General features: G+C 50.4%; 1 protein-coding gene and 1 pseudogene across 1 annotated transcript; one reads left to right on the top strand and one right to left on the bottom strand.

Moving 5' to 3' along the window:
- Nucleotides 1-1058: 1058 nt before the first annotated feature.
- On the bottom strand, nucleotides 1059-12708 carry LOC107158595 (chymosin-like). Its single transcript, XM_015505064.2, has 9 exons — nucleotides 12591-12708; nucleotides 9735-9885; nucleotides 8609-8726; nucleotides 7743-7861; nucleotides 5323-5522; nucleotides 3854-3967; nucleotides 2830-2974; nucleotides 2130-2228; nucleotides 1059-1327 (listed from the first exon to the last, which is right to left on the bottom strand). The coding sequence occupies exons 1-8, from the start codon at nucleotides 12689-12691 to the stop codon at nucleotides 2211-2213; spliced, it is 966 nt and encodes a 321-aa protein (XP_015360550.2). The 5' UTR covers nucleotides 12692-12708; the 3' UTR covers nucleotides 1059-1327; nucleotides 2130-2210.
- A 1527-nt stretch (nucleotides 12709-14235) lies between these two features.
- LOC125620345 lies at nucleotides 14236-16444 on the top strand (annotated as a pseudogene).
- Nucleotides 16445-26295: the final 9851 nt, after the last annotated feature.

The raw sequence follows: 26295 nt of genomic DNA, 5'->3' as shown, positions 1-26295 counted from the left end.
CTCCTGTTTGCAGAGCCAGCCAGGGTAGGGATGGGAAATAGAAAGCAAATAGCCCCACCCTTTCCAAGGCCTCCTAAGAGTTAACCCACTCTGCACGAGCAATTTCAAGTCCAATCACTCTATTTAGGGTAGGGAGAGAGGGCGGACACTCTGGCTCTGGTTTGGAAAACAGAAGCCTGATCAATTTGCTGTCCCATGAGAAGGGAAAGATTGTCAAAAGAAGAAGGTGCAAAGAAAGAGGAGGGAGGCCACGGAAGGGTGACCCTTGGCAGAGGCCTGTTCAGAGTTGGCCAACCTGACCCCAAGACTGGGGTCTCCCCCAGAAGCTTGTCTTGCTGCCCACCAAGGCAACCGAGGGCCTCAACCGAGCATAACAGTACCCACCTGCATCCCCTGATCTGGCCCTGTGATTCTGGACCCCCTGCTGGCCCTCCAAGGAAGAGTATGCAAGCCCTGTGAGCTTGGCTGTTCTGTCTGCTTCACACCCACAGTCCTCCCTGGAAACCTGAACCCTGACATCAAAGGCCTTGACCATCAGCCACAGAGAGCCAGGTTCACACGAGTCTGCCCTCAGGAATGGAGCTGCTCTCTGAACATGGCAGTGGCTTTTGAGCCCCTAAGACTGAGGACAGGATGCTGAACTGCAGTTCATCCACCCAGGGTGAATGGCAACCTCGAGTCCCTTGTTCTCTACCACACACTCTCTGCCTGTCACACCATGCATCTTTTTCAACAGCAGTGAGACCTGCAGTCTTCTAATGGACGTGCAGTCTTTCTCTGCAGAGGCCAAGTGCTCTCTACACAGCCCCCTGCCCACCATGCTCCTGTCTCTCTCCCTCTGGTACCCTTTTGCCAGAAAGATCTAGAGCAGGAGGACAAGATGACATAACTGGTCTTCTCTGATCTGAGCCTGAAATAGCCAATCTCTTCCTGAAAGTCTCCACCCACCGACTGTGTCCTCGGCCTTCCCAACACACATGGCCCCAGTCCTGCCCATGGAAGTCACAAACCCACTCCTGTATCAGTGCAGGGTTAGCCCCAGTGAGAACAAGGGAAAGGAGGCTTTGCAAAAAAGTGTTTATTGGAAACCGTCTGTGAGAAATCCTGATCTATGTGCGTGCGCGCATGTGTGTGCGTATACTTGTATTTGTGCATGTGTGTGTTTGGGGAAAATGTGGTCAGTGTTCAATCAGACAGCCTTGGCCAGCCCCACGTGGTTATGGGTTCTGTCAAAGACACTGTAATACTCCCGGACGAAGATGGTCCCCAGGACCCACAGCGGGGAGTTACTGTTCTCCTGGAAGCCACTGTAGCAGAAGTCCTGGCCCTGGGACAGACAAGATGGAGATGAAGTGGTTCCAGCACCATTCGCAGAGCCTCATGAGAGGTGTTTATCTGCCTCACCCCACAGTTACTCTGTATTATTCCATTTCATCCTTGAAATCATCTTCCCAGACAACTATCAGATTCGCCTCACTCAACAGATGAAAAAAATCAAGATTTAAAAACTGTAGTGACTTCGTCCAAGATGATCTGGTGAAATCCTGGAGCTCGGAGCCCCAGTCCCCTGCACTGGGCTCCATATCCCCTCCTGTCCCCTCCAGCCTCCTGCCTTCTGGCTCTCAGCACTCACTGCCCTGGTGATCAGTCAGAGCTGGCCTGGGGGCCTGTGGCATGAGTTTGGGGCACTTTGGTCAGATCAAAGCTGAGGCCAGCAGTCCTCAAAAAGGCTCCAAAAGTCCAGGCTCCCTAAAGAAACTCTGGTCAGAGCTCTAGGTCCCCAGGGCTTAGAGTCTTGAGCAGGGGATGGAGGTTCCCATGGGTGCTTGTTCCATCTACCCTCCCCTCAAGCCTCAGTACTCTGTCCTTCCTGTCTCCCATTTCTCCCATTTGAGGCTGTAGTGGCCACAAATGAGGCCTAAGAATGTATGACCCCAGTCAAAAGCGGCCACTCAAGATCCAGCAAGACTGGATTCTCCATCTGGTCCATGCTACTTCCTGTCACCAGAGCCAGAGCCCAAAAGGGGGAGAGAGGAGGAAGAGGAGGACAAGGAGGAGGACAAGGAGGAGGAAGAGGAGGAGAAAGAGGAGTGCTAAGTGGAGCCAGGACATCGTCTCCAGAATCCCACCTGGATGGTATACGCTAAGGGAGGCAATGAATACTTTCTTCCGTGGATCTCAAAGACAACAGTGGGCATGCCGCTCAGGCTCTAGCAGTTGATGTTAAACTAAAGAATCACAACAAGGGAGAAGGTTGGTATCCGACTGTAAGAGGCACCCACGTTGACAGCACAGAACACCTTCTTTGGCACCATGTGAGCCACAAGGTAGAGAGGAGACCGTGCGTTCTCAGAGGACCATAAGGAGGCTCTCAGGATGAGACCCTGATCCCATGACATGGTCCTCAAAGAATCACATTGAGAGGACCAACTGTCAGAAACCCAGGGACAGACCCCAACTTGGGACAACGAGGGGCTTGCTTCTGTGTCTTCCCCTGTAGGCCCCGCCAGAGTGCATGAGGACCCTGGGAGCTCTTGGCCAGCAGACAGAGACAGGGATACACTGGTGCTTGGGGACCAAGGGGACCCAGCAAATGTCCGCAAGGAAGGAAAGCACAGCCTCCCAGAGCACCAGGAGCCAGACCACAGCTGCCACACAAAGTGGGGGCTCCCACAGCAATGGGGAATCCCCAGCCACCGTGGGGACCCAGGAATCCCCAGCCACTGTGGGGACCCAGGCTCCCTCACCACTTCCCTTTATCATTTCTTTCCTGTGAAAGGGGCCCCTATTTCAGGGGCCTCAGGGGGTGGGATGAGGGCCTGACCTTACCTGGCCGTACTGGCCACGTGTGGCTCCGATGGCCTGCTGGATCTTGAGGATGTCATGGGTAGGCCCGGCCAGCAGGGACGTGCCCGTGTCCAGAATGGCCTGGCAGCCACCATCACAGGCCACCACCACATCACTGATGGTGATCCTAGGAGGGTAACCAGGAGGACCTTGGGGCACATCCTTCTTCCAGCCCTCCCTCCGGGGGTCCTTCCTTCCTGCCTGCCAGACTCCAGAAGCAGGTAGAAGAGCCCCAACCGCCCCTGGGCCCCTTCCTTTGAGCCCCTTCCCAAACCCATAAAACTTCCTGAGCTCAGAAGAAACACCTGAAACCATTTTCTCCCAATTTTTTACTGGTCAAATTGAGGACTGCCCACCTTCTATGGGTCAGAAATGTCAGTAAAACAACCAATTCTAGTGCATTAAGGGGTCAAATGAGGACTGTACTAGCTGCCTAAAGATCTGGCTTCAAGTTTTCTCTCTGCCATTTATAGAATGACTCGGACAAGTTGCCCAGTTTTTATGTACCCAGGCTTCTCATCTGTAAAATGGGCATATAAATAACCCCAGCCTTGATGTCCTCAAGGCATGGGGACAATAAGGACTGGGGTGTAACTCAGTGGTAGAGCACTTGCCTAGAATGCACAAGGCCCTGGGTTCATCCCCAGCACCACAAATAATAATAATAATAATAATAATAATAAATTTTTAAAATAGGGATAATAATGGCACCCACTTCAAAAGATTTTAGTGGGGAATAAATGAGACAGTGTCATACAATTGCTCAGCACTGTGCCTAGCAAGTTGGACATGCTCAATAAACACAGCTCGTCTTATGAAGAAAGCCGGTGAATGTGCAGCGTTACCACTGACAGAAGTCACTGGCCTCAGAACGTCCACTTCGGAATCCTATGGACATGACCATGCTGTAGTCTTTCTCAGAACCCTGTGGCCTGACACCCAGGACCCCACTCCCCAACCCAGAGTCAGCATCTGGTTGGGGCCAAGGCAGACTCTGCTCACCCACCTGTCCACAGCAAACTGCCAGTACTGCTGCAGGGTCACAGGCACCCAGTCCAGGGAGCCCACGTAGTAGGATGTGTCTATGGCCCCCAGCGTAAGCATGCTCCCCTGGCCATTCCTGGAACCAAGGCAAGGCATGCTATGGCACAGTGAGGCGTGGTGAGGCGTGCCCCAGCCACCCCTGAGGCAGAAGTGATGAACACCCCTTGCCCCTCACTCCTCTCCGCTGGCCTGGGTTTGTGCTGATGTCAGCCACAGCACCCTTTCTCGCTGGAGTGCCCAGCCCTGAGTTCAGGCAGCACCTGGAGCCCAGAGCACAGCATCGCTGAGGAAGGGGAAGTAGTGGCCCACCACACAGGCAGCAGGACTGCTGGCCTCTTCTCTGCTCAGGTGTTCCCAGCTGTCCTCTTATACCTGCACCCAAGGCCAAATCCCCTGTGTTCCTTCTGGGTTACTGTCTGACCCATGGTGAGGAACACTCTTACCCACTTCCCACGCTGCTCTCACTTCCCAGAATCCATCAAGACCCTCTCACCCAAGGCCTAGTGCACGCTGTCCCCACTGCCTAAAATGTGCTATCCCTCTGTCTCTCTCCTGATAACCCCCCATACCCCTCAGCAAAGTTTGCCCCATCCTACACACACACACACACACACACACGCACCACACACGCTTCGACAGGATAGACTTCCCAGGTGTTACAAAGCCACTGACTACACTCAAACCTCCCAGCAGACCTTCTCATAGTTGTTTGATTCCAATGTGTGTGAAACTGTGTGCCTTTACCCCTAGCTCGTTTCGTTTGCTGATGGGAGCCCATCTCCCAGGTCAGCCGCTGCACATAGAAGGGCCCAGGACAGGTGTATTGAGTTCATGGAGGAACTCGTGAATGGACTGTGCCAATTTACCCTTTGCCTGGTTCACCTGGCCTCAGCCACCCAGCCCCTTCTCCTGGAGGTGACCTCCTTCTCTTCCAGCTGCCACCCATCCTGGGCCGAGTTGAGCTGGATCATCACAGGGAACAGGATCACTGGCCTGGGAGCAGGTGCCCCAAGTTCCAGGTCTGGCTCAGCCACAGCTCCCACATGACTGTCCCTCCCCAGACTTGTTTCCTTCCTAATGAAAGGGAAAGGTGGGACTCCTTTGGATCAGCTCTCAAAGCCTGTGAATCTCAATGACATGAACAAATGATTTCTGAAGTCCCGTCACTTGGGAAGAAAGTTGTTCAAAGCTCATAGGTCGAGATGGGATCAGCCTTTGTTCTCTAAAAGCCAATCAAAGTACCCTTTGACCTAGTGAAATCTGACTGTATAAATGATTCTATTGGGGCCCTTGGAGGGAGGTTGGATGGATCAAGAAACCAGGAGAGGGCTTGCTTGGGTGCTATTGCCTGTGTCCAGGGTGTGCACACTGGCTTCAGCAGATAGCTCTTACCAGGCCATCAGTCAGACCCCAGCTGGACACAGCTCCTACCTGCTCATGTAAACTGAGAACAAGTCTTGGGCCAGCAGGTGCCTGTTCATCATGTTATCAAACACGGGCACCGAGCCCTCAGAGGCAAGGGCAGGATAGGCCAGCCCCAGAATCCCATCGAATTCAGAGTAGGTAAAGATGTCACCAGGCTCCTGAGTGCTCAGGCCCACGGTCTGATGGGGGTCCACAAGGTCGGAGACCTGCAAGAAAGTCATTATGACCTTCACCAGGGAGTCCCTGAGGCCAAAGACTGAAAAGTCCCAGGATGGGGGACAGCCAGTTCTGGGTCACAAGCTGGTGTCCGGGTTTCAGCCTCACTGGGTCTCTATCCTTCTTATAAGGCATGAGTTATTTGATGTTAAGAAGTAAAAAATCCTTTTTCTGCACTTTGGCTGTGGTTTGGAAGAACTGGTCTGATGAGGCAGGAAGCTGGGGAAGAAAGGAGGCAGAGTCAGGTGCAGAAACCAGTGCCAACATTGAGGTTGAGCCCAAGGAAGGGGGAAGGATGAGCATGGCCCAAGGCCCTCTGCAGGCCTGCGGTTCCCTGTCAGCTGTGCCTGGGCTGTCGTCCCCCAAGGAAGAGCTGTGGAGATACTGCCATGCAAAGAAAGAACATGATGCATCTTGCATCTCCAAGACCCAGTCTGGGTCCCTGTTCTGTCATGCGCTGACCGTGACCTTGGGCAAGTACCTATCTGAACCTCAACCCTCTTATCTGACAAATGGAAAACACCACCGTCTCCTCAAGGCAGTACTCAGCCTAAATCGCACGAAGGCTGAACGTTCGTCGACCATGCCCTGGGTTCGATTACTGAACATTTCGTGGTACTACGCTGAGGAAGCATTAACTCCAAAAAGTCTTCTTAATTTGCTTATTTCCTGAATAGCCAATGTGTCCACCAGCCTACCCTGAGCCATCACTGTCACTAGCTTGGACAAGGCTGGGACTAGGCCTTCTGCCTCCACTCTGACCCCTTATAACCTATCCTCCATAAGAGGCAGCCAAAGCCGTCTTTAAAAATGGAAGTCAGGTCATGCCACACTTGCTACAAGTGTCCATCCAATAAGGCTCAGCATGAAACCTCCATCCCAGGGTCCTCTCCAGCTCTGTTCCTGCTCCTTGCACCTATCTCCCTTCCCTGGCCGGTCCTTCTCTTCCTCAGAGCTCTCAGTCCTCCCCTCCCAGGGTCTGGACTTGGTGCTCCCTCTGCTACAACGCCCCCCTGGATCTTCTCAGGCCCGGCCTCTGGAACGGCATCATTTGGGTTCTAGCTTGCACAGGCCACCATGTCCTCTAGGTCTCTGTCCCCAACCCCCGAAGCACCTCTCTTCCTACTTTCCAGGTTCATTCTCTTCATGTCATTCAGCACTGTTCAAAGTCATCTGACTCAAGTGTCCCTTGTCTCCCCCACTGGACTGTAAGCATGAGGGGGGCGGGGCAGGCCCTCCATCCCTCTTGTTCCCCCACTGTATCTTCAGTCCCCAAAATGATTCGATGACCATTCTAAACCAATTCATTCTTTCAATCAACGAGCGGTCATTGAGAGTCCCCAATGGGCCAGGTCCCTAAGGAGGTAACAATGCACAAGAAAAGCACCTGCCCTGGGAGGAACTCACATTCCAGTGGGAGAAACAGATGACATATTTTTAAAAGAAATAATATAAGCCAGTGCGGTGGTTCTCTGATCCCAGGGGCTCAGGAGGCTGAGGCAGGAGGATTCTGAATTCAACGTCAGCCTCAGCAACTTGGTGAGGTCCTAAGTAATTTAGCAAGACCCTGTCTCAAAATAAAATATATTTTTTAAAAGGGATGGGGATGTAGCTCCGTGGTTAAGTGCCACTATGTTCAATCCCCGGTACCAAAAAAAAAAAAAGTAATACAGAACATGTCAGATGGCAATGAGCCTGTCTGAGGACAAATAAATCAGGGTAGGACAATAGGCAGTTTGTCACTTTATATGATGGTGAGATAGACGCCACTGATAAAGTGACATAGAGCAGAAATATATGAGGCGATTTGGGGAAAGCATGCCTTAAGCCGAGAGGGGAGGGTGGCAGAGGTGGTCCAGCCTTCGCAAGGGTGTATGTGGGTATAATAGACTGCAGAGTAAGTGGCATAAGCTCAGAATGCTCAGCCCTGTTGAGGACACTTGAACAGGACTGAGGAGGTGGAAACCTGGACCTGCAGAAGGCTCTCAGGTGGGGCTCTGAGGGCTGACGCAGGAAGGAAAGGAAGGAGGAATAAGGTACCCCACAACTGGCGGGGGGCTAAAATCCCTCTCAGAATCCTCAACACTGAGCCTCCCGGGTGATCATCACACAAAAGGTTCCTTGGCACCCAAGCAGGTGCAGCCCATCTGAGCCGGGGTGTCTGGGTGGGAAAGTCAAGGTGAGCACTGGCCACCCGCAGCCCCACTTACAGTGACAGTGTCGTAGCCCAGAAAGCCCAGCGCGATGCCCGTGGCATACAGGACCAACAGGGGCTTGCTGAGGTTCTGGAAGGTAGAGGACTCGGTCGGGTCAAAGCGGTGATGGTTTTCTGGAACACAGACCCAGGATTAGTGGGGTTCTCGGGATCTTTTCGCCTCTTGACAGTGCCAGCCATGGCGGAGCCCTTGCCATATTCCTATAGGAATACAGTCTCAGTACTGGTCATTCTCTCTTTTAAAAATGAACAGCTTCTTCTTTCTATAGCCTTGGCCCCACAGCTAAGTAAAGAAAATATTCCTTTGCTGCTAGACCCAGCTCTGGTCCCAGTGCCGTCTGTATAGCTTCCACTCTATGTTCCCATGGATATTTTACTTGCGCCAGCTGAGTAATCTTAGCCACGTCCCTGTTCCTCTCCAAAACTTGGTTTCCTCTTCTGTGAAATGAGGATAAAAAGAGTACCCACCTCGCAGGACTACCAGGAAGAAAGTGCCTAACATATGTCAAAGTTTGCTCTTCATTGATAACAGACCCTCTGAGTATTTTCCTGTCACCCTGGAACATCAGAGCTCCTTTATATAGAAAGGAAAGTGGAGGATCCAGCAAGTTAAGTGGCTGGCCCTGGCTCCCGGTAGGGACAAAGCAACAACACATTGGTTTCCCTAATTAATTTCCAGTTGGTGATTTTATACATCAGACCCAGTCTGTGGCCAGCTAGCAGGACTGAGCAAGGAGATGGGACCTAACTGGAAGACTGGGGACGTCCAGTTTGCTCTCCACCTCGGGCCACTCCTCCCCGCCACCCTGACCACTGAGTGGATCTGAGTGTGGGCTGAGGCAGAGCCGGAAGGTCACTTACCGCAGGCTTCACTGTTGCAGGAGAGGGAGGGCACCCAGAAGTCTGAAGAGCCCGTGTCAAACACCACGGTGAACTCCTGGGGTGGGGTCCCAATATAGATCTTTCCAAAGTACTGACTCTGAGGACAGACAGCTCTGGATCAGAGGCAGGGGACAGTGAGGGAGGGGAGGGTCAATGCTGGGCAGGAAGCATGTTCAGGTTTATAGGCCCTGTGCTTTCTGCTCAGAGAGCTGGGAGGTCAGGAAAGAGGAAACAGAAGGAGGATTCTGGGGAGGGTTCTTCATCTCAAGCCCCCACATGTGCTCCCACCCCCAGCCACTCATGGCCTGGTCCTCTCACCACCCCTACTAACGCTGCTAAATCAACCTCAGAAGCAGACCTCGAACCAGGACTGAAATCCTGCCTGGAACAGGCACAGGGCCACCTGTCCAGGAAGGACACCTGGCCACCTTCCAGGCAGGAAGGAGCTGGACACAGAGATGGGGCATCAGCTGCAGGCCGGAACCTGAGTCCTAACCCATGCTACCCATTCCCTCCTGCCCTTACCAGCCCTCTCCACGTTTCAGAGCCAAGGCTGGGGGCAGAGAAAGGTGACGATGACCTAGATATGGAAATTAGTGCACAAAAGAGGAAAAATCTGGTTGTTTACTGCCAAGAGTAACAGAGAGAGAGAGAGATACAAGCTTCAGAATGGAAGAGGGCACAAGGAATGTTTCCACCTAGGTCCTAGGTAGGAAAGAAAGGAAGATGGCGCCCATGTCCTAGGCCAGCCATTCTTCAGTGGGCACCAACTGCACCAGCTGTCCCCATTCCTGCTGAGTCCAGACTAAGACATGGCTTCCTGGGCTGGGAGGGCAAGCCTGAGGTCAGCTCAGGAACAGATCATGTGCCCTGGAGGGACTGTTGTATGATGAAGGTCATCTGAGCTCAGACCCTTCCAGCAGGGACATTGGAAACCTAAAGTCCAGATCGTCGCCTATGCCAGGTTGGTGGCCCACTGTGGAGCTACTGAGGGCAGGAATACGGCTTTCACAACCCATGGGTTCCACTGTTCCTAAAAGAAGGAAAGCCCCAGGGAGGCAGGTACCAAAGGAGCAAGAATTCATGGCTGGTTTGACTCACTCACATCTAGGTAGTTGGCCAGTGGTTCCTGGGCCACTTTCCCAACGTTGGAGTTCTTCCTGATGAACTCATACTGGTGTTTCTTCAGAAAGTCCTCCAGAAGCCCAAGATCCTGCAGGGTGCTCCTCAGTGATTTCCCTTTGTGCAGAGGGATCCTGAGGAGGTAGAGTAAATTCATGAGGAGGGCGGCTCTGGACTCCGTAAACTACCCCCACCCTGCTGTCCCCCGTCCAGCGTCTGATCACCAATCCATTGACTCAGGCCAAACATTATTTTTTTTTAATTCTAACCCAAAGTAAGAAATATATTTTATAGGGGTTGTGATTGTGGCTCAGTGATAGAGCGCTTGCCTAGCGTGTGTGAGGAACTGCATTTGATCCTCAGCACCACATAAAAATAAATAAGTAAATAAAATAAAGGTATAAAATATACAACAACATTTTTTAAATATATATATATATATATATATAATTTTATATCACAGATCAACGCCCAACCTTACTAAATGCAGAGAACCGACACTTCCTATTCCTTTTCTCTTTTTAATAGTGGAGACTTACTAAAGATTTATTTTATAACTCACCAAGGAGTTTTCCAACGCAATGTTTGAAAGGTCTAAGTATATTATCACTCATTCAGGCACCAAACTCTTTTGCTGTGTACCTAGTATGTGCCAGACACTGTATAGGGCTCAGGGGAAAATGATAGCCAAAAGGATAGAAACTCAACCCTCCAGGAACTCACAATCTATAATGGAAAACTGTGTCTCCCACATCCTGGCAATGCTCCCACCCTCTGCTAACCCCTTCTCTCCACTCTCTGGGTAGCATCTGTCCTAATCTGGGTTGAAATTTCTTTATAGCATTTCTCAGCACAGAGCTGGGACCCTAGGGACCTCTTGATCCAGTTTAAGTGCTAGATGATGGAATTAAGTCCTCAGAGAAGAAATCAAGAGGGCAAAACAGCAGAAACGTATTCTAGACCTGGCTCTGACCTGTTCATGACAATTTGGGAGGTTCCCCGACCGCTCTGAGCTTCGCCTGGTGGCTTCCCCAAACCTTCTAAGATTTGCTGTGGCAGCTCCTCAGAGCCCTCCAAGGTTCATCCTCAGAGAGTCTCCAAATCTCTCTGAGCATCATGTTGGTGGCTCCCCAAAGCCCTCTGAACTTCAGGTCCCTCCTCTATTAAAAAAAAAAAAAAGTTTAACTCCTTCCTTTCCGGCTACTGTTCTAATCCTGCCATTGGCCAACCAGGTGACTTTACCTGTCCTCTCCTGTAGACCTGTAGACAATAGAGCTTGGAGATTCCTATGGTCCCTTCCACCTCTAAGAAACATGTGGCTCTCCTCTGGGGGCAGGGAAGGGGCTGGTTTAAAGGACAGCCTGAGACTACAGATTCAAAACTACTCTGGGAGCAATAGATTGGCGTCAATTTTCAGACTCACAAAGAGAATGGATTTTCTCAGATCGTTCATATCCCAAGTCACCATATGGATGCACCCATATGGATGGGTGAATGATAGCTCCTCTTTGGGGCCCTCGCTCCTGGCTCTCAGACCTGACTGCTGCTAGGACCTGACTTTGAAATGAAAGGTCCACAAGATGTTTCTCGCCTTTGTCTCAGGTGATAGAAAAGGACTTACACATACGAGGAATGGGGCTGGACTAAGCTCCAGAGGCCAGCCCCATAGGTACCTTTCCTGTTTCCCCATGTGGAGGTCTCAGAATGCTTTCTGCTTGGCTCCAGCTCCAGTTTCTGACTGGTTCTGGATTTAATTGCTAAATGCCTGATGACCCCCCTCCCCCAGTAAGAAGCTGAGCTCCTGCTGAGTGGACCTATCCCAGCTCAAGGCCTCAGACAGAAGTCAGCAGTCAGAAGGCAGCACACCCCCTGGTGCTGAACCAGGATGGCGGCCCTCTCTGGAGGCTCCAGTCACCAGGGAGTCCCCAGCTGTAGCTCTGTCTCTGGCCCCGGGCTGGGACTACCAGCACCCTCAGGGACAGGGACTTCACTTTTAGAACTACCATGAAAGGCACTGACTGGTTGAAAGCACCCTGATTGGGCATCTTGGTTCCTTTTCAGGCATCCAGCTTCCCCAGGGAGGGACTCAGGCTTCCCTGTGCTCAGTCCCTGTGACAGGACTCAAACTCCAGCACCTGGAGATATTGTGATGTCACAGCAAGGGTGCAGGCCACCTGGGGCCAAGCTCTGGCTCCTCTGTTACTAGCTAACTACATGGTCTTGGGCAGCTCAAGGACCCGCCCTCCCTCCCTCCCTGAACAACAGTTCCTGCCTAAGCTATTATGATTAGTAGTGGTATAGGTAAAGGTTAAGTGCCTGGCATCTCATAGCTAACAGCTCAATAAATATCAGCTATTATTTTTGAAGGGGACCTGAACCTGAAGTCCACCCTCAGAGGACTTCATAGTCAAGAGAACTTGGTTTTGTTTAATGAATGCATATATATAAAACCTTTACAGTGTGTCTGACACTAAAACATTTAAAAATATCAGGTCATACCATCCTCATAACAGCCCTATTAGATGGACAGTACTATTTAATCTTATAACACATGAGGAAACTGAGGCACAGAGAATCCAAGTAGTCACAGAGCTGGGGATCGAATGCCAGATGGTGTGACTCCAGAAGCTATGCCCTCATCTCCCAGGGTGGCCCATCTGACTCCTTGGTCTAAGGGACACATTGAAGGGAACATGCAAAGGCACGACCCACAGAAGTGACTATCCCAGAGCCAACAGCACTCTCCCCCAAGACTCCCCAGAGCAACAAACGGCTGGAAGTCCAGGGGCACACCGCCCAGAGAAGGCCTAGGATGCCCTTCGCAGGGTTTCATATTCACCTGGTAACATTGCTGCCCTGGGAGAGAGCAAGGACTGCAAGGAGCACCACGAGGCACCTCATCCTGGACCATGGGTGGCCACCAATCCAGCCTGTGCCCATCCTTAAAGCCTTTATAGAGAAACGGGGTTCCCTCTGGCTGGATGCCCAAACTTCAGAGTCAGCTCTCGACCTCAGACCACTCCACAAACAGTGAAATAGTACCCAGACTACCTAAGACCCACAATGATAATGGCCACAAAGTCCTCCACCCGGGGGACTTCAAAGGTAAAGGGAACACCGGCTCGATCCTCAGGCTGGGAAATGTCAACACTGGCCCATCTGACCTGGTTTCCCCTCCAAGCTGGACTTGGGTGTCCATACAGGCGGGGCTGCTACCAGGAACCTGTTCCATGTTCCACCTTGTGCTTTGTAAGAGTCCGGTTCTCAACAGGCTCCACCTTCCTCCCCTCCCTGGGCTTGACTTCAGTGAAGGTGGAAGCCTGCCCTGTCCCGAAATCTCCTGGTTCAGGACTCCTGATCCATTTTTCTAGGAGGGGTTCAGGCTGGTCCCAAAGTGGCCTCTGAGGCAAAGGCTGCTTGCTCCACCTGTCACCCCAGTGAGTGGGTATGAGGGTTCAGAGCACAGAGAAGACGAGCTCCAGGTTCCCTCAGAGCACAGTCTTAAGGAGAGGGCAGAGGCTTGTGCATCCCTAAGGACATGGGCCCTTGGCACCACATTAGATGGGTGATGAGAGGTAAGAGATAAATGCCAGGTCACATGTGCAATGGGAAGAACTGGGGAGGATTGAACTGGAAAGGTGGACGGGTCCCACATGTAGGGGAAGGAAGGGAGTGTGACATTGATAGTCGGGCATAGGGCACAGGGTTGGCCAAGACTCCTTGAAGTCCCACCCAGGGATGCAAGAAGAAGCACACAGGCAGGAGGTTGTGTCAAGCAGAATTTTCCAGAACCCAGGCCAGAGAGTCTCTCAAGCCTGTAGCCAGAGAGAGACAAAGGACTGTAGCCATGAAATTGGTGGAGAAGTTCATACCCCAGGGCTGAGAGGGGGCTACAAACTAACCAATCAGGATTAAGGCAAGATGAGGTGGGCAAAATAGGAAAGCAAGGGTTTCAGAATCATAGGTGTGTAAAACACGATGACAGCTGCCCATCACCTGGAAGAAAGCCCACCTGCATGAAGGAATCCTGAAAAATGGAAGGAGGCAGAACTGGGGCAGCCACAGGACAAGTGTGTGAAGGATCTGGACACGTTGGTCCCTCTAAGGGGAGAAGACTCCAAAGTTTCATGCACTTGATTTGTAAAGACGTCCAGAGGGACCCAAGGGTTTGAACAGAAGTTAGGAAGACAGCCAGATCCAACGCTACTGTGGCCATGTCCCCCAATACCCATGTCCTTTCCCAAAGCCACCAGCCAGGTTTCTAGAGCCCAGGATGCTGTGCTCCTCATGTCCCTGGGAGGTGGCCACAGGCACATGCAGCTGTCTTTATGGTACTCGCTCCCCCAAGCAGAGGGCAAAACTAACACGGAGTGGTGTGGCTTGTTTCCTGTTTTGTCCCTGAAGGACAGGGCCTGCATGCCATCTACGTGTGTGCCATACAGAGGTGCTCAAGGAATGCCTGGTTAAGCAGATAACCTGCCACCATGCATGAGAAGTGGCAGAAGCTGCAGGCAACAGCTGTATGATATCTTGCTGCTGAAGTGAAGGAGCCCCCAGAGGTTAAAGGGCTGGCCTGTACTGAAGACGCAGCTTGGAACTGTCCCGAGAGCCCTGGCCTAATGCACAACACACGTCACTTCAGGACCATGCCTGCTCTTCCTCACTCCTCCTAACCTCTGGGAACCCTGCGGGACAGTCACACCTGTGTGGGGTGGGCCCTGTCTGCAGTGTCCAGGGCTTGGATCCACTGAGGTCAGCACCTTCAGGAGGGCCACACCACTCTGCTCCATGTTGCCAAAGGCCCAATGTGACCCAGAGGCAACTTCTCCTGGACAAGGATCCCGGATGTCAGATGCGGCCACTTCTGCCATTTGAAGGTGACCCTCAAAGCCAATTTAAAAAGATCTCTTAGTGCTGGTTGCTCTGTGTTTGTTCACACAATTGGCATCTTTCTAAAAGCTTTCAAGTGTACTCTGGAACTCTGCCCCAGGGGCATGGTGTAGAGAGAGATTATCTGCATGTGGAGGCCAAGAACTACAAAAAGCTTTTAGAAAAGCCATGATAAGATTTCATCACTGGTTACCTGGTACCAGGTAGGGATAACTCCCTTTGGTCTACACTGCGTGGTGCTTGGGGACTGACCCACAAAAGAGGCTAAAACAACCCTTCCCACCTTGGCACTCAGATGCAAACATCAATGAAGCCAACTCAGGTCAATTTGTCGAGCATATTCTATGTGCTAGTGCTAGTCAAGCAAAGCTAGCTGCCATCATCTCTACCCCTAGGGAACCCAAGGTCAAGCAGTGGACAGGTTAGGTCTGATAGGAGGAAATCCAAAGGAAGCCATGCTTCCTCCCCTGCTGCAAGGAGCCAAGGGGCAGAGGGGCCAGCATGGCTTCTGGGAAGTGCATGTGTGAGCATCCTGAGTCAGGTACATAGTGGTGTGACCTTGAGCAAGTTTCCTTACTTTCCCGAGCCTCAGTTTCCTCCTCCATGAGGTAGACACATTGATACTAAGAAGATCACACAAGGACCAACCTTAAGAGTATCAAGTGCTGATATGAGTTGGGGCTTCTGCAAATATGTGTGGTAGGTGACTGCCCTGGTGGGACTTGTTTCCTCATCTGTGGGATTTCCTCACGGCTCACAGTGCTGGTGTGAATCTCAGGTGTGTAGGACACATCAGTGTCTTTCCTGTTGCATACGTCAACTGAATTTCTGCATGAGGACCCCATCCTTCCAAGACCAGGCGCAAGTTAACCTTAGTCATTTGGGGGCAGTGCCTCTAGGGATGTGCTTTGGTCCCGGTGACTCTCCAGCATGCCAAGTCTGGGTCCCATGATTTTTCTTGTCCCTGCCCTGCCCTAACTTAGCCTTCTGGATGGTCATATCCCCCTGGACAGGCCACCTAGCCACTCATCCCTGGTCTTGCCACCTCTCAGCCACCACCATGGAACAGGGTCCAGGTCCCTGCCAGTGAGGACCTGCATCTTTCCTCACCACTTCTCCCTTCTGTGTCCTCCCAGGAGCCTGGAGTTCTCCTGTGCTTCCAGCAACAACCCTGGAAGTCCTATCTGCTTTCTGCCCAGCCCATGGATTCCCTGAGGCAAAGAAAAACAGAGAAAAATACAAGAAAGAAAATGAAAAGACTCTTTAAAAAAAAAAAAAAGCACAAAATCAAGGAGTGATGTGGCACAAAGCAGGGGGTAAGGGTGAGTGTGCCCTCCCTTCTTCTTCTTTCTCCCACCTTCACGGTAGTGGCTGCTGGGGCCACAGCTTGTCACCGACATCCAGCTCTTTGTCCCTGCCCAAGAGTTACAAACCCTTGAAGTAACTGGCCAGGAGATGGCCACCCCGATTAAGGTTTTTGTAGCCTCAATGGAGAACATTACCCCAGAAGATCAAGTTGGGCTCCTGGCAGGCACATTACTGGAGGCTGAGGCTACTCTAGGCCAGTGTCGGGTGGAGGCCCAGACTACTTTGGAAAGTAGCTGGATGCATGCTTGGAGGTAAAGTCCAAGGTTCTCTGGCCCAAGCTGGAAAAGTGAGAGGTCAAACTGGAGGAGGTGGCCAACCAGGAGGAGGAGGAGGAGGAGGAAAAAGAAAGGCCTGGCCAAGAGGCAGATGCAGTGCAACTGGCACTTTGTCAATGTTGTGTCCACCTTTGGCAAGAAGAAAGTCTCTAATTCTTAAGTCCTTTGCTTAAATCTTTGCTGCTTTCTTTAATAAAGCCACTCAATCCAGAAATAATAAAATAAAAATAAAAGCACAAAATCCATGTCACAGAATGTTCTTGAGCCACACTAAATCTCTTTAACACTTGTGGTGTGTTTACTGCACATTAGATACCACTGCTTTACTCCTTTGGATGGTTCCATGTTCATGTTTTGGCCTGGGTCTGCAGCTCAGTGGTAGCGCACTTGCCTAGATGCTCAAGACTCTGGGTTCAATCCCCAGAACCACAGAAAAGTAGAATAAAATAGTCTCATTTGAATACATGATAAAATAGAAAGATAGAGCATGCATGTATTGGGCGGGGAATGTGGCTCAGTGGTAGAGCAGCTGCCTGGCATGCATGAGGCCCTGGGTTTGATCCCCAGAACCACATAACACACACACATATGTATCTTCCCAATTATCTCAGAAAAGTAAAGCTAGAATTTAAACTTTATTCCTAATTTTTTGTTTTGATGTGCTGAGGATCAAACTCAGGGCCTTGACTGGATGGGCAAGTGCCCTACCACTAAGCCATACCCTCAACCCTTGAACTCAATTCTTAAATGCACATCCTATCAATTCAATGGCATGACCCACCTGGCACAAAACTCTGCCATTCTGCAAAGTTGACTGAATTATGTCCACACTTAAAAAGCCTCCCAGACTACAGATCAAGGAGCCCTGGGGCATTTATGACTGAGAAAGAGCAACGGCACAACTGGGGGAGACCTCAAGAGAGTGGAGACCTGGCAAGCACATCTTAAGACTGTCCTGCATATTTATTAAACACCACCTCCCCATTTTTCTTCCTCCCCATAAAATGATCCCTATGCATGGTGTAATGGTTTGCTCGCCTGCTGCAGTCAGCAGAATACTTTGAGAATAGCTCCCAGCCTCCTGCAACTTTATTTGTTCTTCACTAAGCAATCCAGGCCTTGGAAATGTCTGCCCAGTGCATCACAGATAGGCCAGGTCCTCTTGGGAGAAAGTGGAGGTATGAGTTTCACCTTGAACCTGGGACAGCATATTATTAGTTCCGAGAGACAGCAATGGTGAAGCCCATCCCAAGTTCCTGACTGGGAAAGCAGACAGGATGGGACAAAGGAGACAAGGCAATTTCTACAGCTATGGTGTAAGACCCTGGGCAGGACCAGCAGCTCCCAGCAGAGAGAAGCACACAGGCTGGTCAGGAAGCACTTGTTCTGGCCCCTCCTGGCTCAGGAACCTTGGTCAGCAAAGAGGTTGCAGACCAAGCTCCTGACTCCGGCCACCTGCCCACCTCATCTCTGCAGCTTCCCAGACACCAGGCGCACTCATCATGCCCCAACCATGTCCATCCTCCATGATTGACACAGAGCCTCATCAAGCTGGGACCACCCTCCCACCTCCTGTCTGATTGCAGAATCATGGAGCACAGATTCCCAGGCTGCAGCACCGTCACCTATTCTAAGGCAGCCAGTGCACACCCATCACAGAGCCAGATCTTTTGTACCACTCAAGAAACCCAAAAACATCGCCATTTCACTTTCCCTGAATTTGTGATTTATTTCATTGATTAGATTACAGCTTTTTAGAGCAAGATTCAGCAGACTGCAAGCCTGCGGGCTTCTACCTGCTTTTGGATGGCCTGAGAGCTGAGAGTAACGTGTACATTGTTAAGTAGGAAAGAAAAAATAGAATAATATTTGTGGAATATTGAAATTATATAAAATCCATACTTCTGTGTCCACTAATAAAGGTTTATTGGCAATCATCTGTGTACATTCATTTATATACGGCCTATGACTGACTACAACAACAGAGTTGACTGGTTGTGACAGAAACCAGACGGCCCACCATGCCTAAAACATTTACTATCTTCAGAGAAAAACATAAAGGTGTTGCTGATCCCAGTCTAGATGCGGGGAACCTATTCTATACTTCTTTGTACATGCATGCACAGGTACACACACACACACACACACACACACACAGCCTGACACTGGGTCTTGTTCACTATGTGTGTCCAAAGAAAGCAATATTACCATGCACCAAACACCTTTTGATTCTCTTTAATGGAGCAGCAACCTCTCCCACACATTAATTTGACTCTGCTCAACTACCCTTCTTTCTCTCCTCTGCTTAGAGAAGCTCCTTCAAGATTCAGCTCAAAAGAGGCCGTGTGTGAAGCCCTTCCTTACATCTCCTATTACATCAGTTGGGAAAGAACTTGGCTGCAAGTAACAGAAAATTCAATTACAGTGGTTTAAATGAACATCAGTTTATTTTAAGTGCCTAGATGATGCACATATGGACTCTCAGCAGCCTGTGGCTCAACAGAGCTACACCTCGTCCCCTTTGCCAATGAGCACTGAGTCTCTGATACAAGTTCCCCGTATCTAGACCAGAGATCAGCAACATCTTTTATGTTTTTATGTAAAGAAAATAAGTATTTTAGACTTGGTGGATCATCTGGTTTCTGGCAGTTATGGAAAATATTCCAACTTTCTCACAAAAGAAATCCAGACATATATGATATTGGTTCAGCAAATATCACTACAGTTCACTTGGCCTTTCCCTTATGGCTGCACTGTGCCAATCATTACACCCAATATCAACGTAGGAAGAAGAGGAAGAAAGAAAGAACAGTGACAGCAGATTTTTGCCCAGGCCTGACTCACTTCATTTTATAGTTGTTAGCAGCAAAGGGAGGCTGAGAAATTGAGTACTGCACTTTATTGTCTATATTGCATAGAATAAAGCATCTTGTCAAGCAAGTCTACATTTCCTATGAGACCACCCAATCCATCCCTAGCACAGTTTGCTCTTCAATCTCTGACGATTTCAGATGGGTATCTCGCTGCCGAGTGGTGACTCATGTATCAGCCTCCCTTTCTGGACTGTGAACTCAAGGGCAGGAATTTTGTCTTATTTATCTTCTAAGTCAACCTACGACAACGCCTGACCTACAACATGGAAATCAATAATTGTTGATTATCAGTGTGTGTGTGTGTGTGTGTGTGTGTATCGAGAGAGAAAAAGAGTGAGAGAGAGAGAGAGAAAGTAAGCAAATGAAGCCCTGAAATATCCCTCCCAGAAGAGGTCTCCAGTAGTCGAGATCAGGGAATAAGTTACCATATGATGCATATATGGACTTTCAGCAGCCTGTGGCTTACAGAGATACACCTCCTCCCCTTTTCCCTAGTCCTTGGGCCAAACACCAAGCATGCAGCATGAGTTGGGTATTCTGCCTGCCCTCAAGGAGCTCATAGTCTACTGGAACGCACAGACATGAAACAACCAAGAAAAATTCCATGCACAAGTCCTTTAATTGGCTTACGGGAAGATGTCTCTGCCAGGGAAGACAGGGAGTTCTGTCCAGAGGTGAGCTGGAAGATTACTCTAGTTTCTCATTTTCCATATTCTTGGTGCTCAGGTATCTGGGGTCTTGTTCCTGGACAGACTGCTCCTCCTAGGAATAGTGCTACAGTTTTGATCCAGAATCACCCCAGTGGTATGGCCCCAAGGTTGGACCCGAGCTTGTGGCTATTGGGAGATGGCAGAAACTTGAAGAGGTGGGGCCTAGTGGGAGGTCTTGGGGGCATGCCCTTGAAGTGAAACCTCATTCTCTTCCCCCACCCCTTCTCTCTCTGGATGAAGTGAGCAGCTTTGCTCCATCGTGTGCCCCCTGCCCTGATGAGCTGCTTTATCACAGTTGCAAAGTAATGGAGTCAGCCAACCACAGACTGAAACCTCCAAAACTTGGAGCCAAAGTCAGCCTTTTATCTTTGAATGTCGACTATCTCAGGTATTTGATAATTCCTAGAGGAAGCAAATGACACTTCTAGGAACATGCTTTTTATATGGAAGCCACCCAATCCAGAGCCCACACTCCATTCAGCTCCTTCACCAAACTTACACACCAAGCAACATTCCCCTTCCACTGAATCAGGCTCAGAGACACAACTAGGAACTACCCCAGAGCCCACTAAAATGATTCAAACTATCCAATCCTAAGATTACTCAAAATAACCACACTGGGTTGCCCATTTCTTCCTACAGGAACCCCAATAAAGGCTTTGGACCATGCTCTTTACCCTTCTTCTACCTCCTGATCAACCCTGGCGCATCCCCAAGTCACCCTGCCTGGTGATCTGTGCCTCCTCCTTTTAGGGATCTGTGGGTATAAATTTCTTCTTTCCTAACAATCATTTCCATGTCCTTGTGTCTTACCACATTTGATTAAAAGAAATCTCCGGTATGAATACTAGAACAGACAGATATAAGGGATATAATGATGTTATTTCTGGAAGCATCTAGCACTTCCCTGGGCAAGTCTAGCCAGGCACCCAGAGGATAGGTGCTCCACTAATCAAGGAAGTCACTGAGAAAATAACTTAGGGTCAGAGAGAGAAAGATGAAATGAGAGAAGTGGGGTTCTCCTCCCCTAGCTTGGACACTGTCTTGCTCCCAACTCAAGGACTGGATGAAAGTTACATGATGCTCCTGCCACCAACATTGCAGGATAACTTGGAAGGAGGCGAGGAGAGATCCTGCTGCCCCTCAGCACAGCAAGAAGCACATCATGCCTACTACCAACACGCACCATCCCAAGTCCTTTGCCCAATGTCATTTGTTTCCAGCCACAGATTGCCACAACCCTATGAACCACATCTTTGGCTGAAGCTGTACCAGAACACTTTTAGTAGCCCTACCTCAATGGAAGGGCTGTGCACCATCCAGCTACATCAATGAAAGAGGATTTTTTTTTTCCTCTGAGATGAGTAGGTATGAAAAATATCTAATATTGGGGCTGGGGATGTGGCTCAAGCAGTAGCCCACTCGCCTGGCATGCGTGCGGCCCGGGTTTGATCCTCAGCACCACATACAAAGATGTTGTGTCCGCCCAAAACTAAAAAAAAAATTAATAAATATTAAAAATTCTCTCTCTCTCTTTAAAAAAAAGAAAAAGAAAAATATCTAATATTAATCATGGGCAACATTAACTTATAAGATGGCTTGTCTGTCTTTCAACTTCCAAGTTGACATCTGGCGTGACTGCTTTGAAACTAACATCCAGCTTCATCGTGGCAATTATAAATAGCCCAAGTTAAAGTCTTGACCTTGAACTGAACAGACTGTGGTTTAAAAAATGGAGAGGGCTACAACATGCAGTCAAATCCTGGGTGGGTTATTCTTGGGGGTGTATTTAAAAAGAAGAAAGAGGAGGAGGAGGAGGAGGAGGAGGAGGAGGAGGAGGAGGAGGAGGGGAGGGGAGGGAGGAGGAGGGGAGGGAGGGAGGAGGAGGGGAGGAAGGAAAATGGTTNAGAGGAGGAGGAGGAGGGGGAGGAGGAGGGGTGGAGGAGGCAGCGGCAGCTGTGGCAAGAATCCTGGAGTGAGGGAGACAGACTGGAAAGCATGAGCAAAGGCTCTGACCAGCTCATCCTCTGGGGCGGGGAATGGGAGCAGGCAGCTGGAGGTCAGCCTCACTCCACTTGGACCCCTTCATGGGGTAGAGGTAGAATGGGCACAGGCTATTTATTGATTGCAACCTGATGACAGTTCTATACTTGCCCTTTGGGGATTGGTGGGCACAGACACCATCTGTTATGGTTTGGATCTGGAAAGTCCCTCAAAGTCTTATGTTGAAAGAATGATTCCCAATGCAGCAAGGCTCAGAGGCAGGGCTTTTAGGCTATGATTGAACCCCAAGGATTCTGCCCTCCTCTGTGGGTAGCTGAATGGACTACAGGAGTTAGGACCTAGTTAGAGGAAGTAGGTCGCTGGGGGTACGTCCTGGAAGGGTTTGTCTTCTCCCTGGCATCTCCTGTCCCTGCTCCCCTCTCTTCTTCCCAGCCACCAAGAGCTGAGCAGCTTTTCTCCACCCTGCTCTTCCACCACGATGTTCTGCCTCTCCTCAGGCAGTTGAGTGGGCCAACCATGCACTGAGACCTCTGAAATTACAGCAAAGACCTTTGAGACTCTTCACTTTTGCCTGCATATGTCCAATGGATGGCTAAAAGACTTGACATCTCTGCCTCCATCTTGTATCCCTTTGCTCCAAGTCACTGGGATCCCAGGAACAAGGTCTAATCCAATAAACATCTGTGAGGAGTGGAAGGCTACCCCTGGGGCAACGGCAACTGGCCCTGCCTGGCCAATCCTGAGATAACAATCGACAGACCACACCTGACCAAGATCACCTGCTTTGGCAGCTGTGAAAAGCCTCTGGCTGTGCAAACCCCCAACCCCTGCCCTCATTCCCCTCTCTATAAAACCTCAGGGTCAGCCGTTTATGATGATGCATGCATATCTGTAATCCCAAAAACCCAGGAAGCTGAAGCAGGAGGATCATGAGTTCAAACCCAGCCTCAGCAACTTATTGAAGCACTTAAAAACTCAGTGAGAGCCTGTCTCTTAATACAAATATTTAAAAAGGGCTGGGGATGTAGCTCAGTGGTTACTCAGGGTTCAATTCCTGGTACCAAAAACAAAACAAAACAAGAAAACAACAAACCTCAGGGTCATTGTCAGCCCCTCAAAAACAGGGTTAAGGACACGAGTGCACTGGTCTTCCAAGTTAGGGGACACTATCAATGCTCCTTGTTCTTTTTCACCGTGACCTTTCCTGTTTAGTCTTGGGGCCAAGCGTCTGGACCTGACTGTTGGATCCTCAGAGTCCGGCCTGGCCCGGGACTACAATAGCAAAACCAGGGGCCAAAATAAACCTTTCCTCCTCTCAGTTGTTTATGTCAGGTATTTTGGTCACAGGAACCAAAAGCTAACACGCTACCTTTATCAAAAGGAGGGCACAATCCACTTTTTATAAGATTATATAAATCTTCCTATCAGTCCAGGGAGCACTTTCCCACCGTGAGCTCGTCTGTAATTATTGTTCACATTTCTGCATGGCTAGAGCCAAGCCCTGGGCTCGACCCAGCCCGCCCAGCCCTCACAGCAGCCTGTGAGGTAGGTTGTAGCAGGAACTCCATTTTACCCAGGAGAAAACCGAGGTTAGAGAAGCTGCCTCCCAAGCTGTGGTCATACAGCTACCAGGTGGGGGGCAGCAGCAGACTCAACTGAGAAGAGTGAGTTGCTGGGTCTCCTCGCCTAATCCCCTTCCGTTTCTCAAGCCACTAAGTCTCCAAGCTTCCCAGAACTTCTCTCCAGAAATATGGATCCAGTGGTTCTGGGGTAGGACAGAGCACTCTGAGTACTTAACAAGCACCCCCATGTGATGCTAACCCCTAGAGCTGGCGGAGACAGGGCCCTGCCGTGGGAACCTCTCAAGGGAGCCCCTATGGAGCCAGCAGGGATTAATGTTTCCCAACCCTGAGAGCTGCCTGAGAGCTGAGCTGATATCTGAACTTAGGTCCCAGGACCACTAGGACCACTCAGACCTCCAGCCTGGAGGACAGAGAGAAGACAGCAGGAAGAGAGGGTCCTCAAGGAGGAAGGAACAGAGGGCAGAGTCTGAGAGGGGGTGGGAGATGCTGGGCCCAGCCCCACCTCAGATTGTCCCCAGCTCCCCAAGGGGCTCGGGACACCTCTGCGGAAAAGCATGGGAGCCCCTCCCAGCTCACATGCCTTGCAGTCAGGTTGTGTCCACTGGTATCCTGTGGTCCAGGGCTCTGGGGAGGGTGCGGGCTGTCCAGGATGTGGTGACCACGGAAACATTCCCCATGATCAGAAGCACCCATGGACCCCAAGGAGAGGAAGAAAGTGAATTTCCTGAGACCACACCAGTGACCACCTAGTTATTCATAGCTATCCCTTGCCAGGGAGGGCCCTGGAGACCATGCTGAGGCAAGAAGTTTCTCTCTCACTTTTCTCTGGCTGGGACTTATCAACCTGCAGGGACCAAAGGCTCCCAAACACTTAGTTCCCCTGAAGCCCCTCCCCTGACTCTGCCTCGGGAGCCTCTGAAACTCCTTTCTGAAGGCTAATGGGAGCAGGTTTGGCCAGCCTGCAGAACTGGCTCTCAGGTGCCCTTGCCCTTGGCCTGAGAGCATTCTGAGGGCTGCCTCTGTCCAGGGACCTGATGCTACTGAGAGACCTTCACAGGCTCCCACAGTGGGCAGCACCCATTCTTTGCTGCCCTGATTCTCTGACACGCACTTGTGTCCCCTTTGGCAGCTTGGGTCCCTTTCACCTCTTCCCAGCGAAGTCCGGGTAGAGCTGAGCAGTGTGTGCAGGACACATGTGTGCCTCCTGGATTGGGGCCCTGGGCAGTCAGTTCAGCCTCTTCACTAAGCAGAGGTTCCCAGCATCCAGGTGGGGGCTCAGCTGCAGGCCTTGGGGTGAGCAAAAATTACTGCCCCTTGAAGGGACCTACTCTCTCCCTTCCTCGGCTGTCCCCTCCCCTCTCTTTGTATTCCTTTCCACTTTGGCGACTGAGGTTTTCAGCAGGGACAGCAATGTGCCCCTGGAACCTAGTTCTGGGTGGGCATAGCCCCGGGCTCCAAGGCTCATTCTTCCTGCCTTCTCTATTGTCTGGCTCACCATTGTTTTAGCAGAAGACCACACACTGGCTTAACTAGAGCTCTTCCTAAAGGGAACTGGCCTCTCTGCCCCTTGGAAAGCCAAAAGAGAATTGTCATTATTTGTGTAATTGATCTCCTCCAAAGGTGGAGGTGACTGACAGGCTAGGGCCGTGTTTCTACAAGGGCAGAAGGTGCAGGGACCATGGTAGGGGGTCACAGGTGGAGGAGGGTGGGTGAAAGGCCCCAGGGAATTGGATTCCCAGGAATCAGTGCTGAGACATCTTCCTCTGGTTCTGCTGTGCACACGTGAGCGAGGAACCAACCGCCCGTCTATGAGCCAAGTGACATTTCCTCGTGCTGCCTACTCCTGGGGCGGCCACCAGCAGCAGTGGGGTATGTCTCAGGGAACACACTGAAGCCTGTGGTGGGTTTCAATTTGAACACAATCTAAGAATCCGAACAGAATTCAGAGCCTACTCACCTTATGCTTTTCCTGGGGTGGGGGCGGGGGTGGGGAAATAGCACAGTATTAAGATCATCACCCGTATTGAGCAAACACTCCAATTTACTTTGAAACAGTGACTCATATGTTTAAACAACGTATTAAGAAGTACTTAGATAAGATTTGCGTATCTCTGCTCCCAAACAGAGTTGATAATCAAGTTCTGCCTACATAAACCTGGGCTTTTGAACTTCATATAATAATAATAGAACATAATCTGAACAAATGGTGATTTCCATAAAATCCTTATTCGAATTCTGGGACATTAAAACACATCTAAGAAAAGGATTTTAGTTCCTTCCTGGTCTGGTTAGCTTACCCGGCCCCCTAAAAAAAGGCCTACAGATAACACTGGCTTAGTGACCTGGTCAAAAGAGGCCCAGATGCTGGGCCAAGCAACCAGCACTATCTTTGGCATCTTCATAAAGAAGACAAACAATTCTTCACCATTCTGTCGGTGCTTCTGCCTAACAAGCCTGGGTCAGGGTGCCCCGACAAAGGAAGCTGACTCTTTTGCCCACCTGAAAGTGGCTCATCTCTTAATTCTGTGGATTTAGGCGCTATCCTAAGTGCTTGCAGGCACTAACAATAAGTCCTTATAGCAATCCTAAGAGGCGGGTGCTATGATGATTGACATTTTACGGACAGGGAAACTGAGAAGCAGAGAGTTAAGTAACCTGACCAAAGTCACCAGCTAGTAAGCAGCTGAACCAGGGCTCAGACTCTGGCAGGTTGTGTCACTAACCATTGTGTTGCCCTGCCTGCCCAGGAACATAAGGTGATCGCTGATAATTCAGTGAGAAATGCCAATAAGCATGAAGCATGATGTGAAGTGACAAGGAAATGTGGAGCTGCCATTGAAC

This window comes from Marmota marmota, unplaced genomic scaffold, assembly GCF_001458135.2.
Source record: "Marmota marmota marmota unplaced genomic scaffold, marMar, whole genome shotgun sequence".
NCBI classification, from domain to species: domain Eukaryota; kingdom Metazoa; phylum Chordata; class Mammalia; order Rodentia; family Sciuridae; genus Marmota; species Marmota marmota.
This window is presented reverse-complemented; position numbering and strand designations above follow the sequence as displayed.